The sequence below is a fragment of the Dysidea avara genome, chromosome 10 (genome assembly GCF_963678975.1).
Source record: "Dysidea avara chromosome 10, odDysAvar1.4, whole genome shotgun sequence".
NCBI classification, from domain to species: Eukaryota; Metazoa; Porifera; class Demospongiae; order Dictyoceratida; family Dysideidae; genus Dysidea; species Dysidea avara.
The window spans coordinates 15208375-15223536 of NC_089281.1; the positions used below are offsets into that span (position 1 = coordinate 15208375).

General features: G+C 40.1%; 2 protein-coding genes across 2 annotated transcripts; one reads left to right on the forward strand and one right to left on the reverse strand.

The window, feature by feature from the left end:
• Positions 1 to 2742: 2742 nt before the first annotated feature.
• On the reverse strand, positions 2743 to 10620 carry LOC136267941 (F-box/LRR-repeat protein 2-like). The gene is made up of 13 exons (XM_066063151.1): positions 10346 to 10620; positions 10244 to 10298; positions 10109 to 10183; positions 9804 to 9967; positions 9322 to 9417; positions 8956 to 9157; positions 7339 to 7469; positions 7229 to 7289; positions 5931 to 5975; positions 3598 to 3654; positions 3418 to 3548; positions 3294 to 3369; positions 2743 to 2961 (listed from the first exon to the last, which is right to left on the reverse strand). Exons 1-13 carry the CDS (start codon positions 10531 to 10533, stop codon positions 2854 to 2856), a joined length of 1389 nt encoding a protein of 462 aa, XP_065919223.1. The 5' UTR covers positions 10534 to 10620; the 3' UTR covers positions 2743 to 2853.
• Positions 10621 to 10675: 55 nt separating this feature from the next.
• Positions 10676 to 15162, forward strand: LOC136267940 (zinc finger protein GLI2-like). The gene is made up of 5 exons (XM_066063150.1): positions 10676 to 10866; positions 11016 to 12223; positions 13203 to 13364; positions 13510 to 13605; positions 13661 to 15162. The coding sequence occupies exons 2-5, from the start codon at positions 11018 to 11020 to the stop codon at positions 15032 to 15034; spliced, it is 2838 nt and encodes a 945-aa protein (XP_065919222.1). The 5' UTR covers positions 10676 to 10866; positions 11016 to 11017; the 3' UTR covers positions 15035 to 15162.

Genomic DNA, 15162 nt, shown 5'->3' on the forward strand with positions numbered 1-15162 from the left:
AGGTACACAGTGACACACACACTTTTACGAAAACAATTTCAGTAAACCAGGCGCGCGCCCACACCTGGCCTCTTTCGGCCGGCTGTAGGCGCGCGCCTGGTTAAAAAACAGGGAAACAAGGGAACAACTGAAAGTTGTGAAACAAGGGAGGTTGCCTATACCTGCAGATATACTAGTGGACATCTAATCCATACTCTTCAGTCTATAACCATGTCCACTGCAGTGTTGGGACAGTTACTTTTTAAATGTAACTCGTTACATACTACATATTATTTACAACTGAACTATTTAGTTAGAGTTACATATTACCCATATAATAAAGTAACTATAATATTACATATTATATTACTTTGTGTCCACAGCCTTAAGCTGTCACGTGTGAAACTACCACTTTATCACATGACATGATTGCGTTGTTGGACAATGTGCAAATCTTGGTTATAAAGCAAGAAGCTGGTGAATAAGCTTCATTCAGTAGGCTTCGTTACTTCATAGTGGCTAGGCATTACTCAGTGGATTACTAACAAGATTAGTTACTTCGTTACTTAAAGTAATAATATTATGTAATATTAGACTCGTTATAGTAACTTCATTACTTAGGTAACGTGTTACATTCGCAAGTAAGTAACTTGAGTTATATTACCTATTTTTACAGCATATTTCATTATATTACTTCGTTACCACAAAAGTAATAATTATTATGTAACGCGTTACCCCCAACACTGTCCACTAGTATATCTGCAGGTATGGGCAACCTCCCTTGCTTCACAACTTTCAGCTGTTCCCTTGTTTCCCTGCTTTTTTCTTCTTTGGTCCCTAATCCAGCTTAAAATTCCTTAATTTTTCCTTCTACTTCTTTGTCTTTTTTAATAACACAATTATGACTACTGAATCCATGTGTACAACATTAAAAGAAGGCAATGGATGCTGAACCAAAGGTCGGTTCAATAAGCCGGACTCGCTATTGAACCGACAGTAAAACGTAGACAAAAAAGGGTCACTAAACAAAACAAAAACCCACAAAACTCAGCCGGGGCTTGAACCCTGGACTACTGGAACTGTAGGCAGTGTGCTAACCACTGTGCTACCGCCGCTAGCTACCCACTACTGTTGCTAACTACCCACTACCTCTACTTTTCTACCTTATAAATGTTACTCATGTAGTAGTCTTACTATATATATGCTCCGCTCATTACACAGTGTTACAAACGAAGAATAGTACAAGAAACTTCTTTGCAATGAATCCAGTCACTACAGAAAATGCGGGCGAAAAGCATGACAGCATGACACAGCCAAAGGGAAGCCATATCGCACTATCGCAAATCAACACTTTGCATTGTCAGCGAAAAGAACTAGAACACAAAGGAGGACAAAGGAGTCCATGATAAGTGCATTGTATGTACTGCGGTTGGTGAAAAGGCATGCCTTGGGACGAAGCGATGTCAAACAGTGAAAAAATCAAGCCTGTATCCTTACCCATTGTCGGGTTATGCTTGGCTGAAGGCATCAGTTAGTGAGTTAGTCAGAATAAAATGCTGTTAAATAGAATTTTTTTTAAATTACATAGAAACTTGTTGGAAGGGTTTGGGGTCACTCTGAAGGCATTTTTGGGCTTGGCCATGCCTAACCAATACTGCCAAACTGTTATGAAGGAAATTTGAGGCTGGTTTTAGGGTGATATTTTTGGGCAATAAAGCCCAAAACTACATGATCCCTAATATACAGTACTACTGTACTGTATGATAAAAATATTTGATTTGCACTACAATGTTTTTTCTCTCCAAATCTACTAATGATTATGATTATAGTACTTGGTAAAGGCAGAGCCTGTATACCAGAAAGACTTATAAAGGCCTAAGATGTTTATATTAACTGCACTAAGTATGTTTGAAAAGGAGAAAGAAGAAAAAATCCATGACTGGACCTGGGCAGCCTCGAACCTGCAGATGTTATTAATATTAGAGCTTTACAGTGACCAACACTGAAGGTCTGACAGCAACACGTGCTGCTGCCGATGGATTACCTAACCTATTAACTAACAGGAACCAGAGACTCCCCTGAGCAGCTGAGCCCTATAGCACTGTCAAGTACGGCAGCCATCGTGTCAATGGCGTATCTAGTGGTGTTCTACCATAGGATTTTGGTGCCAAATTTTGGTGAGATCGAGATACTCTAATAGAGCAGTCAATCACTCCATAGACTATACATACCTAGAATATACTATCCATGATCACTCTAATAAAGCAGTCAGCCGGTTACACTGTTTAGAGTATAAGTGTAGCAAACCATAGTTAGTATATTCTACGGTACGTAGAATATACTATCTATGAGCAAACCATGCAGTCACAAATAAGAATTTTAGTAATAATATATTATAGCATAGATAGATTGCATATTCTTAGTCTCGCCCCCCGGTCTGGGGCGGGACTAGTATATTCTGTGACCGCTTTTTTTTTCTCTCTCTCTCCAGCCTACCTCCGCTAGAGACGCCACTGTACCGTGAATTACATCTATGGTGCAGCTATATCACGTATATTGAAGTACATAGCTATTACTTTTATATCTGTGTGATCTATGCTAACAAGCAGTTTTTTTTGCGATCAGCTGCTGGAGCTAGATGTTTTTACAACCGACGCATACACAATGACTGGTAGTACCTTAATAAAACATATTCGTCGTGAAGAGACGAAGTTTTGTATTGTATTCTTAATAATGCCCACCCGTATTCTAAATAGTGCATCCTAGTGTTTGTAACTTGTTCATTTTTTAAACATACAAAATTATAATGTCTATATGAAACAAGATGTTGTATATATGTGATATATACAAGTTGAAATGAACACTGTGCATCATTTAGAATAATGCACAACAACGACAGGCTGGGGGAGATGTGGGTGGGACCTGTTGTGTGGGAGTGGATGGCGCAAAGTATGCCTGTACCTTAAGTTCTGGTCTAGATACCTGTAAAATGAGACCATGATGATTACAACATCTTTACATGTAACAAGGGGTGGTCATTGATGATACTGCAGGGGTCAAGTGGTTGATCAAGAATACAAAAGACCAATCAAATGATAAATAAGTAAATCAAGGGATCACAATTGATCTAACAGCTATTTGCACATGCGCAGAAATGATACACTAGAAGATCTCTTTGGGGACCATCTAAGAAGCTTAGAGGTAGAAAATGCAGATTCGTTAAAACCAACCATCCTTTTTATTCTATGGAGTTAATATTTCACAGTATGTCTAGAAGATTCGAATGACCATCCCTTGATCACTTTGCATCTCACTCTTAATCTGCTAATACCATATCTTGATATTTGTTGACAATCAAACACATCAATACGATGCAGACTAGAACACTCCCTGCAAATAACAATGTAGGTGTAGCTCTTAGTGGGTGTGGCTGCTCACCTGAGCACCTCAAGGGAGTGGTCAGAAATAAGTGGACAGTTATCAAGCTCCACAACTTGTAAACTACTACACACTCCAGATACTAAGCTAGTAATTCCTTGATCAGTGATCCGCTCACAATGTGATAAGAGCTGGTATGACATAATAAAAATACGAAGAAGCTAACCAAAATTCCCTTACCAATGTCTGGAGATGTAAGCAGTGATTAGCTAGATGTTGGAGGGTAATGTCTGTGATCTATAGCAAACAGCAAGCTAACACACAATACACTCTACACACACACACACACACACACACACACACACACACACACACACACACACACACACACACACACACACGCATGTGGCTACAGTGCAACCTGTATTTACATAATACACTGTACTTGGACTAAATTTTTGGCCTTACTAGTTTGCTCTCGCAAGGCCAGAACTGCCTTTATTTACAGTATGTACTAAAGGGTAATTACTTTGGACCTCAACTTATGTTAACACCATAATATTATGATGTCCACCACAACAGGCAAAAGTTTCTCTTTCCTCGGAGCTCTGGGAAGCCAGCCTACAAGTAATGAAGAGCGACCCGACATACCATATAGACAGCACAGCTCGCCCTGACAGGAGGTCTTGCATCTACTTTTAGAGTATAAGTTCTAAGGCTGGTAGCCTCTCAACACAGGTAGCTGCTAAGGTTAGTTTGTACAATACAATATACAGACCATGTGCGTGCCAAGGCATGGCACTTTATTATGTCATCAAAATAACGCATCCGCCATTGTTTGAGGGCAAAAAACATGCACATTCTATGCCTACAATTTAAAAAAAAATACTAATATGAAGGAATCATGCTAAAAGATAGAGTATCGCTGGTACAAAGTAAGTTACTGGGTAAAAGTATATAACATATTTGCTGCATGGCGAGTTATTCCACCTAGGGAAGGTTTTTGCAATAGAACGCTTGGTACTTTTGCCCTCATTTTTCTTGTAAACTATCATGAAACTTGAAGCTGTACTTTTTTCCGGTTTTTGCCAGACCACGCCTTGGCACGTACAAGGTCTATATACAGGGCAAGAAGCCATGAAACAATGGACTAACTTTACAGTTCCCCCACAACAAGGACTTGTAATAATTTATTGTAGAAGGAATACTCTAGATCAAAACCTATTTAAAATGGGAGGAAGTTTGTCAAACTATTCCAATGGATTTGTACTTGGCCAATTATCAACACAAAATCCACACCTTACAGTACAAAGACTTGGACTTATTCAACACTTACTAACACTCCTTACAATATTAACTGTACAAGCTAAACCAGCTTTGATTGAACACTGAGCTATTTTCCTGCCCTTGTAGTACAAACTACAAACCTATTACAAGCATACCACGACATTGTGGCAGTAAGTGTAGTGTAGGCTAGAGAAGGTACAAGTTTTGATTTCTGCTTTGATAAAAAATAAATAAAAACAAAATCATGTTTGACAGTTTTTGATAACAAAAAACAAACATGTTATGATGATTTTTAAAATGATCCCACTGTGACTCCACCTGTATTCCCATTTCCTCAGTTTTTTAATTCTCACGAAGATTCTCATGTTAGATATTGCTGCTTCCTAAACTATTAATGTTAGACTTAGATCGCCATGGAAAAGTAGTGATAGTGGAGATAATATTGACAAACCAAATTGATGAGTAGTTGCCCATGTATCACAGCAGTGTGAAGACTACATGTGTAGAAAGTGTTCGAAGATGGTGGATAAAGAGGATTGTAATGGTAACAAGTTGCTGCAAGTTGTTGCTTATGGTGCTACATGTATGGGCAGTATCAGGTACACTTTTGAATATGGATACTTGTCCATTCATCGTAACAAACATAGCTACACCATTAGGCTCTCCCATAGTCAAATTATTTTGGCATGCTTATAAAATGAATGAAGTGGTTGAACTCATAGCTTGGGTGACTGGCCAGTCAGCTGCTGCAGGCTATTAGCCTGCAGTATGCTTGGGGAAGTACATAATCCAACATCTTTGTACTATTGCAAGCAATGTTGCCCTTAACCTTGCAATAAACATAACAAGTTATTGCTCACCAATAGGTTTATTTTCATGCAAGAAAAGTTTGTAAATTGTCTCTCATAGTACACAAGTATAAGGGATACAAAGCTTTTAGCAAAATGGGTGCCACACCCTTTTATTAGAAAGTTTTTTAATCGCTCACACTTGTGCTGCATCTGAGTAGTACTATATATGGTCACTTTTATTGTTACAAAGATTGTTTTATCTGTGGAAATAGGTCCTAATCATCAATCCCATGAACTGACATAATTGTATGATACAGGATTATGATAAAAATATTGCATGGCCCATATAACAATATTCCACAGAAAGCTTACACCCTAACAGCTTACCCATCACCACCAACAAAGATTATGACATGAATGCAATAACATACAGTGAGAACACAAAACAATATTACTACAATGAGTAAAACACATGTTCAAACATTACACACTCACCATCACGCATTCCTCAAGGTCCATCTTCTCCAAACCACCACAACCCTACAGTAGCAATAGAAATGCAGTACATCTACTGATGAAATGAATAGCTTTGAGACAAACACTTACTCTAATAATACAGTCACCACCAAATCATTACCATAAAACTTTCTATAGGACTGCAAATTCCACTTACTCAAAACTCCAATCAGCTAGTAATATATCTGTGTCAATATTTCATGCTGTACATGTTAAGTCACAAGATAGTGTAGGGGGTGCTTGGATTTCAATGCTAACTCAGACAAGAATTTAGATAAGAGCATGAGCATTAGTAGAGTTTAACAGGATGCATGTTTTCAAATATATACTGCCAATATTAGCATAGACTTTCTGAGGCTAGGAACACACTAGAATTGGCATACTGTGGGTGTAATTCCAAAAATTTTTTTCATGGTGCAGCATTTTAGACTATTGAGCAAGATCTATGTTAAAGATTGCCTGGTAGGATCAGTATGTTATGCCAGTAGTTGTGATCTCATGTACATCTTTTCTCTCACAACCAGTCCTTTTTAAGTGGTCGACTTGATTGCATTTAGTGGTTGATAGCAACTACATGATAATGTCTCCCAAGCAATCACCACCTTCTATAAATGGACTTGTTGTACAACATTTACTGTGGGTGTTGATGGGGTGTCTGCCTACATTGTCTAGATCAAAACTGTATGCATTTGTGAGACCACCTCTCCTGTGTCACAGACATGTATAACATGACCCAACTCTTGATTACCTTAAAGGCTTACCTACTTGATAACAGAATATCTATTTATTGTATGGGTATGACTGAAACCTCTTAAACTCTCCAAATCACACAGTACGATAGTACTGCATATTAGGGATCATGAAGAGAGCTTTTCCAGCCAAAATTATTACCCTAAAAACCAGCCACAATTTTCCTTCATGACAGCTAAACAGAACTGGTTAGGTATATCCAAACCATTCCAAAAAGCTTCTATGGAATTTCAGAAATTTTCTATTTAACAGAATTTTATGCTGACTAACTAACTGATGCCTCCAGCCAAGCATAGCTCGACAATGGACAAGGCTACAGGCTTGATTACTTCACTGTTTGACATTCGAGATGTGCCTTTCCGCTAACCACAGTTTGTATAATACAAGCATCATGGACTTATCTTGTGTTTCAATTCTTTTCACTGGCAACGCAAGGTGTCGATTCGCAATAATCCAACCTAATTCTCCTTGTGTTATGATAAACATAAAACTAACAAATCTAATAGCTCTATTCCACTATGACTTACACTGGTTAGAGAAAGGAAACCATTATCAGTGAACTGTGAACACTCTGCTGCCTCAAATACCCTGGAAGAGAGGAGTGGGTGGGGCTGAGTATAACACCATGTTGTCTCACCTGAGGTGTGGACAGCCAGAGCCAAGATGTCGCAGGGTAGCATCAGTCAGCTGATCGCATGCAGCAATGTTAAGTCTTTGTAATTGATGACAATATTGAGTGACAGTGTATAATCCAGCGTCGGTGACCGCCTGTAACGGAAGAATACTTGATGATGCTACAGGTATGATTCTGTGTTAGGACCCCCTCTCCTTAACAGTTGAACATGATGTAAGTGGCTTATTAGAAAGATGTTCTGATTATTGTGTGCACATGTACACGTACAGTGTAACCAGACATATTCCAAATCCATTAATCAATCATTATTACAAACTATTCCAGACACGTTGGTCTGGGACCATGATGAAGTTGTCATGACTTCATGGGGTCTAAATGTGTTGTATACAAGCTAATACAAATAGGAGTATGTACAAGTAATTTAAAGGTTGTGCTCTTGGACAACTGATACAGCATAAAGAACAATTCTTTTATATACAAATTACAAGATATTGCTAATTGAATGATACTATTAGCTACCAGCTGTGAATAATAATATCATAAACACAGTTCAATACAGGACTGCAGTATCAATAACTAAACATGATGTCATATGACATGATCACCATTAATGTACAGTCTCTTATTAATCTTCACTGTACAAGGGTATGAAATTTAATGAGTTGACTGGCAAACAACATGTTGACATTATGAAGTCAATAGGTCTAATCCAAGATGAATATTGATGCCATCACACCTATGATCAAACTGGCTGCTGATAAGCATTTACTCCACCCAAGCCTCCCTTAGTTTTCTAAAGTACATAGCTAAGGGTCGGGATTATTACATCTGTAGGTCAGTTTACATGCAAGCATCCCTGTAATTTCTGAGTATCCCTGTAATTTCTGTTACTTTACCTGCACTTTGAAATTGTACATTTGTTATAAGAAATTTAAATGCCGGTAGTGCAAAAACAAACCCTAGGAATATTCTGTTACTACACGCAGTACACTAAGACCTGCTCGCTACCCAAGTTGACCTTGTGTAACCTGTCCAATAAGGTCACCTATTGACTTGAATATCACTAAATGCATTATTTGGGAACAAAGGGACCTGTCGTAGCCACCGGCTTAACAAGGTCACCTGGCTAAACCGGCAATATATCATTTGTGATACTAAAGCTACTTGCTCAATACACTCAATCATTCAGTAACCAAACAAGAGCATATTTCACCTCACAAAAGAAAGAATATACAGTAAAAGCTGTGGAGCTTCAAGGTTCCCATCACCAAAGACATTCCTAATAGTGCAGGAGACACAATGCTCCATGATAACCAGGGGACAAGTAGCTGTACTTAGTAAGGAGAAAGAATGCTATACTGATAACCCTAATATGGGTGACACAGAGTACAGTGACTAGTGAACCATTAAGTGTGATAGTTCACTAATGCTGTGACTGACATCATCTTGAGTAGTAAAGGGTGTATGTAACCATAGTGGTCTCTGTACTACTTGTACATGTATGCGCAAAAAAAGCTACACACATGCACTACACTAAGTATGTACACACACGCATGCACATACATGCATGAGCGTACGCACACAAACACACGTGTGACACACACACACATGCACACTTACTGAACAATGTCGAATATTCAGTTGTAACAGGCCAGCACAATGTAGTGCTATCATCTCTAAGGCGACATCATTAACCTCCTGACAATACTCCAGTATTAATGTTCTTAAGGATTTACAGCCACTGGCTAGTATTTTGATACCATCAGCCGTAATACGAGGACAATTGGACAAGTCTAAATGTTCTAGATGCTTACATCCTACACTGAAATCAAAAGGAACACTCGTCAACATAATAACAAATCCATAGCTATTGCAGAACCTCTCCAAATTAAGGGGCTCAAGCTTTATAAAAATCCAAAGGAAAACCTCAGTATCGCTCATTATCATTACACAATAAAATGACCCCCCCTAAGTGTATAAACTCACCTGAGATATTTACATGATCGGTTGGTTACTGCATGACACATGTGCAGGTCAAGATGTTTAAGGTTGGAACAATGGTCACTAAGGCTGTGTACAGTCCTATAATGACATAGGAGGTGCTAACAATTACTGGAAACATTTGATAAACACAAACACACAGCAGCCAGACAGGCCACATGATAACATAGTGAATAGACCCAGCAGGGGGAAACAACAGGTGTAGTCAAGTACCTTTAACCAGCCATCAATGACAGTGTTAATGTGACTATAGCAGGTGTTACACAGGAGGAAAAATTATGATGTAATCTTTTAGAACACTTGTAACAAGAGTTCTCAAGCTTGTAATAAAATTTCAGAACATTGAAAACATTTCACAGAACTAATCATGACATGATTAAGTTACATGTTCAAGTACCTATGTCTGTATGCTTGCATTATGAATAGACTGGTATATATTGGTATTATAAATTAATACTATTACAAACCTGTCAGTGATTCTAATACATTTACGGAGTACCAGTTGCTCGATGTTGGGACAATTACGGGCAAAGGTGATTAATGCATCATCTTCAACGCTACGACAGTGTCGTAGGCTAAGCACCCGTAAGAATCCACCACATCTCTGGCTCATGTGTACGACAACCACTCCCTACAGATGGCCAACAATTTGAGCATATTAAAACCAACACAACAGCTATAATAACACATTGAAACTTGAGCTATGGTGAGTGCCATGGATGAATGCAGAAAGTTAATCTCTTTCAACCACCCAGCAAATTTGTCAACAAACCTCAATAGCTGTCTGAAAGTCAAACAGGTCCATGGTCTGCCAGTTGCTGCCATCTAATGCTAGAATGTTCCAGTCCTGTGGATGAAAGGGGAGGCGTTAAACATCATCAGCAATTCTGGGGGGACACACCCCTACCTTACACACTTGGGCACAACGACACAACGAGACCACATCAAGAAAAGAGAACACCCTGTGAACATATCACAATGACAATCACTAGCACCATACTACCCTTACCGTAATATTAAGTCATCCGATAACTTTCTTATAGCACATTCACTTGAGAAACAATGTTTCGTGTCGTCGGGTACACATGTCCCATTCGTGTGTTCCACTGACCCGTTAGCGCTTGGTCTGTGCTCTGACTGACCCACCGCGTTCCTTCCCCTCCTCACACCAAATATACGACTATAAAATCCTCCCATGTACAGGGAGCGTGCCGGCTATGACCACGACATACATAAACACGTTGCGAATAATTAGAGACTTTCCATTTAGCGTGCAACGTTTAATTATTGCATCTAGTTTGTAGTCGCAGGCGCTAAGCAGCGTGCCATTGTTTATTTTGCTGGTTTACAAAGCAATGTTTGTTTGTTTATCCAGCAATTCAAGTCCCCTTTAAGTGAAAATTGCGGCAAAAGGATTTAGTCATGGCTGATAACTTGTGTCTATTCTTAGAAGCTAGCTTTCTTGTTTAAAGTTAGCTAACGACTTCTAGACTGATTGTCTTCAGCAGAGTTCAAGCCGTTTTGCTGCAGGTGAGGTTTTGTCGAGTAAGCGATCGTTTGCTTTAGACGAAATATGAGTAGCGATGTTGTAAATTGGTCGAAAAAAAATATCGCTCTGTGTTACTTACTATGTGTGCAAAAGAAATACGTTAAAAATCTGATGTTTTCTACTTTTCTAGACATGAGCGTGAAACAAGAAGATGGCGGCTCACTTCCAACCTGCGCAATCAAACAAGAAGCGCGGGACAATGACAGCAGCAAAGTGGCAGAGCAGCCAGCAGTTGTTACAAGCAGGAACTCAGCTAGACCAAACTTTACATCTCCTACCGTATCTGACGTGTCCGCGATACCATGGCTTAACAGAAATGGCAGCAGCAGAACTTCACTGGTTAAAGGCGGGGAAAGTCCATGGCCATTGACCGAAATGACAGGCAGGAGTATTAGCGGTACATTAGCGGGCAGAGCAAGATTCGTAAATGGAAGACGGAACACTGCACCTATGTTGTCACCAGAGTTAGTGAGCAACTTCGCCCTAGTGCATCAGTCTGATTCAACTTTTTCCCTGGAACGCGAACTGACATCTCCCACATCGCTGTTCAACAGCCCACAACACTCTGCACTTTTTGGAGGTCGCAAGAGACCATTCTCAATCTCACCTTGTTCCACTGGATCACTAGACCTCAATGCTCTCATTAGGACATCACCTAGTTCACTTGTTGCTTATGTTAATAATTCTCGCGGATCTTCCGCCGGCTCAATCGGCCATCTTAGCCCCTCTCTACTAGTCAGTAACCCGATCACTTTACAACGTATACTCTCCGGTCAACAGAGACTGTCATCTCGGCCGGTCTCAAAACAACGACAATCCATAACAAGCGATGTTCTGGAGCAGACACCCTCTACCACTGTGGTGAAGACAGAACCAATGGAAGCCAATATTCCACCAGAAGTTAACATGTACTACAGCATCGACAGAACTATTAAAAGCCAGTTGGAGGCTGTTGCAGAAGAGAACTGTTCTAGTGACAATGATGAAATGATATCTGATAATGGAACGTCAGAATCTGCAGTCACTGAGAGTGAAACTGATAGACGTGACAAATCGTCAAGACAGCCTCGCATGAAGGCCAAACGAGAGTACTTCAGTTATCCAGTACATGAAGAGCCACATAATAATCACTGCCTATGGGAGAACTGCCGTGAACAGTTCAGTTGTCTTGATGAATTAGTCGCCCACATTAATTCCATTCACATATATCAAGAGAGCAAGAAAAACTTCATTTGTCGTTGGCAAGGATGTATTCGTGGGCTAAAGGAGTTTAAGGCACAATACATGTTACTGGTACACATGAGACGACATACGGGAGAAAAACCCCACAAGTGCAGCGTGAGTGACTATTTGTTGAGTGTTTGTGCTGTGACAGTTTTGAGTTAAACGTCTTGATATGTGCATGAGTGAGGGATGTTTGTTATTTGATACGTACTGACTTCACGAAGGGCTGCCCAGCTGATATAGCATATTAGACCCTGGTTATTATATTGACCTATATACTTTGCTGGAGACCCTGGCTTCACAGAATGGTTGACCCTGATTTTTCTACTTTGCTGGGGACCCTCACTGATATCAGGTACAGTTAATGGAGTGTATAGTACTAGTGTACTGCTCTAATAACAAATCAATAACTATATAATGATGAGGTAATTATATGTATCCACTATTGGGTATCAGCTCTTTTAGTTGCTATGTTACTTTTATCCTCTTTAATGCACCTGTTTTGTCATGTTTTAATATTTTTACTGTCAAGTTGTTTTTGTATGCAATTATAATAACCATTATTATGTAGAAGAATTTTACATTTGGTAATCATACTAAAATTGGTTTGGATAAAGGAGGGACTTATTACCACTAATCCAAAATTATAGTCTTAAAGTACAGAGGTTAGATGATGATAATAATATTATTGGAAGGGATACAGGAAGAGCCAGTGGTACATGTGATCAGCCACTCCCCCACATGTTTCCTGCATCATTTAACCAGACATTTGATCGTATAAATAAACAAGCCATATAAGTGTCTTCTTTGAGACATCTGCTGATAGAGCTGGTTGTTGCTATGTGGGGAATGTATTAAGGTCTTAATTAGCAAGTTGTTATTATTCCCACCAGGATAAATAAACAATCACCTTCTTGTGAAAATGAGTTTTTGTGCAAACTGGTAAATTAGGACATGTGTAATATTCAATATTGTGCATGTGTATAAAAGATCTCTCTTTAAAGATATGGTAACTTGAGGCTATATAATAATAGTAGTAGTAAGCAGGTGTCCCTGTAGGATACAGTGTATTAGTTCTGCGTACATTTCACAGTTTGAAGGATGTGAGAAGGCTTACTCAAGACTGGAGAACCTCAAGACACATCTTCGATCTCATACTGGCGAAAGACCATATGTGTGCAAGTTTGCTTGTGGGAAGGCGTTCTCCAATGCCTCTGACTGTGCCAAGCATGAGAACAGGACCCACTCCAATGCGGTAAGTAATTGGTGGGGGAGACCTATTGTACTAATGTGATGGCGTACCATTTCATGTTGGCCTCTTATGGGATGACATGTTAGTTGGGTGACAATGTTGTGGTTAATGTAGTTATGATGTAATGAATATGTCACTTTGCTTACAGCGTCCTTATGTCTGCAAGAACAATGGCTGCTCCAAGTGTTACACTGACCCCAGTTCCCTGCGCAAGCACATGAAGACATGTACAGTTAGCAAGAAGGTGGGTGTGGCTAGCTATTGGGGTGTGGCAGTATGTTATGTTTTATATTCTGTAGCCTAAACAAGAGGATACAACAGGGACCGAAGAAGAAAGTTCTAATGAGCTAGCTAAGCCATCGGTCCCCAAGAAGACTACCAAGTGTCGTCAAAAGAAACGAGTAGCACCCCAAGTGTTCAGAACAAACAGTAATGACATAGGCTATGCGTCCAGTGATGGTGGAGGAATTGTGCAGAATTTTCCGGAGTGGTCACACCCTCAATCATCAGGCTATGATACAGAGTACAATAGTTGGAAGAGTGATCATCTCCCACCAAGTATAGTGGCTATGCAGCAGAATAACATTTTGTCGCCAATGTCTCCACAACAGCCTAGTTTTGCGTCACCTGCAGCCCCTTCCACTCAGCCGTACTGCTGTGTTGGCCAATCAAATCCTGCAATGTACAATATGGAGCCACATCCACCTCCAGGAGATGTAAAGGCTCGTCCTCCTCATTTCGTTATCCACAACCAGCAAGATTTGACCAATTACATGGGTTACAAGAGCCACACCTTCCCTACTCTTCCCAACCTGCCCAATAATCGCACAATTCCTCACAATCATTCTTTGCACTTTCCTCAACGCAAGCTTAGTAGTTCAACATCCAGTGGGGTATCTAGTATGACTGCCAGCAGTCGTAATCAAAGCTTGATGGCTGGAGCAGTGGGGTACAGGCAGAGGAAAGGAAGTGCGGACAGCAATTTCAGTACGGATCGTTCCAGTAATGCATCGAGTTTCCAAAGTAGCCATACTGGTGGTCGTAGCATTGGCATGGTATCTCACAGCCCATACCCATCACCCCCAGAATCTCGCCAATCCAGTCAATATGGCAGTGAGAAGAGTGGCTACCCAGCTAGCTGGCATGGTGACTCTAATGCACCTGCCCAGTCCCTTCATAGTAGTTTCAGCTGTGACATGAGTCTTGTTAACAGACGGGAGGTAAACAAATCACTACGTCGCACAGGGGGAGGGGGGATGCTGAGGACGAAGGAGTACGTGCAGAGCCTTCCACAACACAGCATGAACAATAGCTTCTCCAACATGGAGCCACTCCCACTGCCTGCTTCAATGCAAGGTAGCAGAAATGGTGCTCAGTCTCCAATTCTAGGAATGGAAATAGCTGGAATGGAGCCTGGAAGTTATGTGGAGCAGTCCAGTCCGATGCAGGTTTCAGGCGATATGTCAGCCACTGAACCGTTTGTAAAGGGAACACAGCCATTGTGCCATTTAGAGTTGACCCAACAACCCCCACCATCTTACGAGTCGTCGGTGCAGTGCAAAACTTGGCATCAACAGGTTGCTATGGATACTGGTAGTAACATGATTTTCGGAAATATGGCAAATATGATGTACTCTAGTAAAGGTTGCTATAACAATGGAGCAAGATTTTGACCTTGTTAATGTATTCTTTGTACAGTTTTTAACTTGCACCAATGTATTTATTTTGTTACCGTTTACCTCCGTATTCTTGCTGTACACCTGTAAATTTGCAATTTTGTGATTTGACTATAATTACAGTA

Excerpts from the sequence above, each read along its gene's own strand:
- LOC136267940 (XM_066063150.1), top strand. The coding sequence starts at position 11,018 with ATGAGCGTGAAACAAGAAGATGGCGGCTCACTTCCAACCTGCGCAATC. Across the intron at positions 12,224-13,202 it reads AAAAACCCCACAAGTGCAGC|TTTGAAGGATGTGAGAAGGC; the intron begins GTGAGTGACTAT and ends TACATTTCACAG. Across the intron at positions 13,365-13,509 it reads ACAGGACCCACTCCAATGCG|CGTCCTTATGTCTGCAAGAA; the intron begins GTAAGTAATTGG and ends CTTTGCTTACAG.
- LOC136267941 (XM_066063151.1), bottom strand. The coding sequence starts at position 10,533 with ATGGGAGGATTTTATAGTCGTATATTTGGTGTGAGGAGGGGAAGGAAC. Across the intron at positions 9,158-9,321 it reads CGATCATGTAAATATCTCAG|TGTAGGATGTAAGCATCTAG; the intron begins GTGAGTTTATAC and ends TTTTGATTTCAG. Across the intron at positions 7,470-8,955 it reads TGAATATTCGACATTGTTCA|GCGGTCACCGACGCTGGATT; the intron begins GTAAGTGTGCAT and ends CTTCCGTTACAG.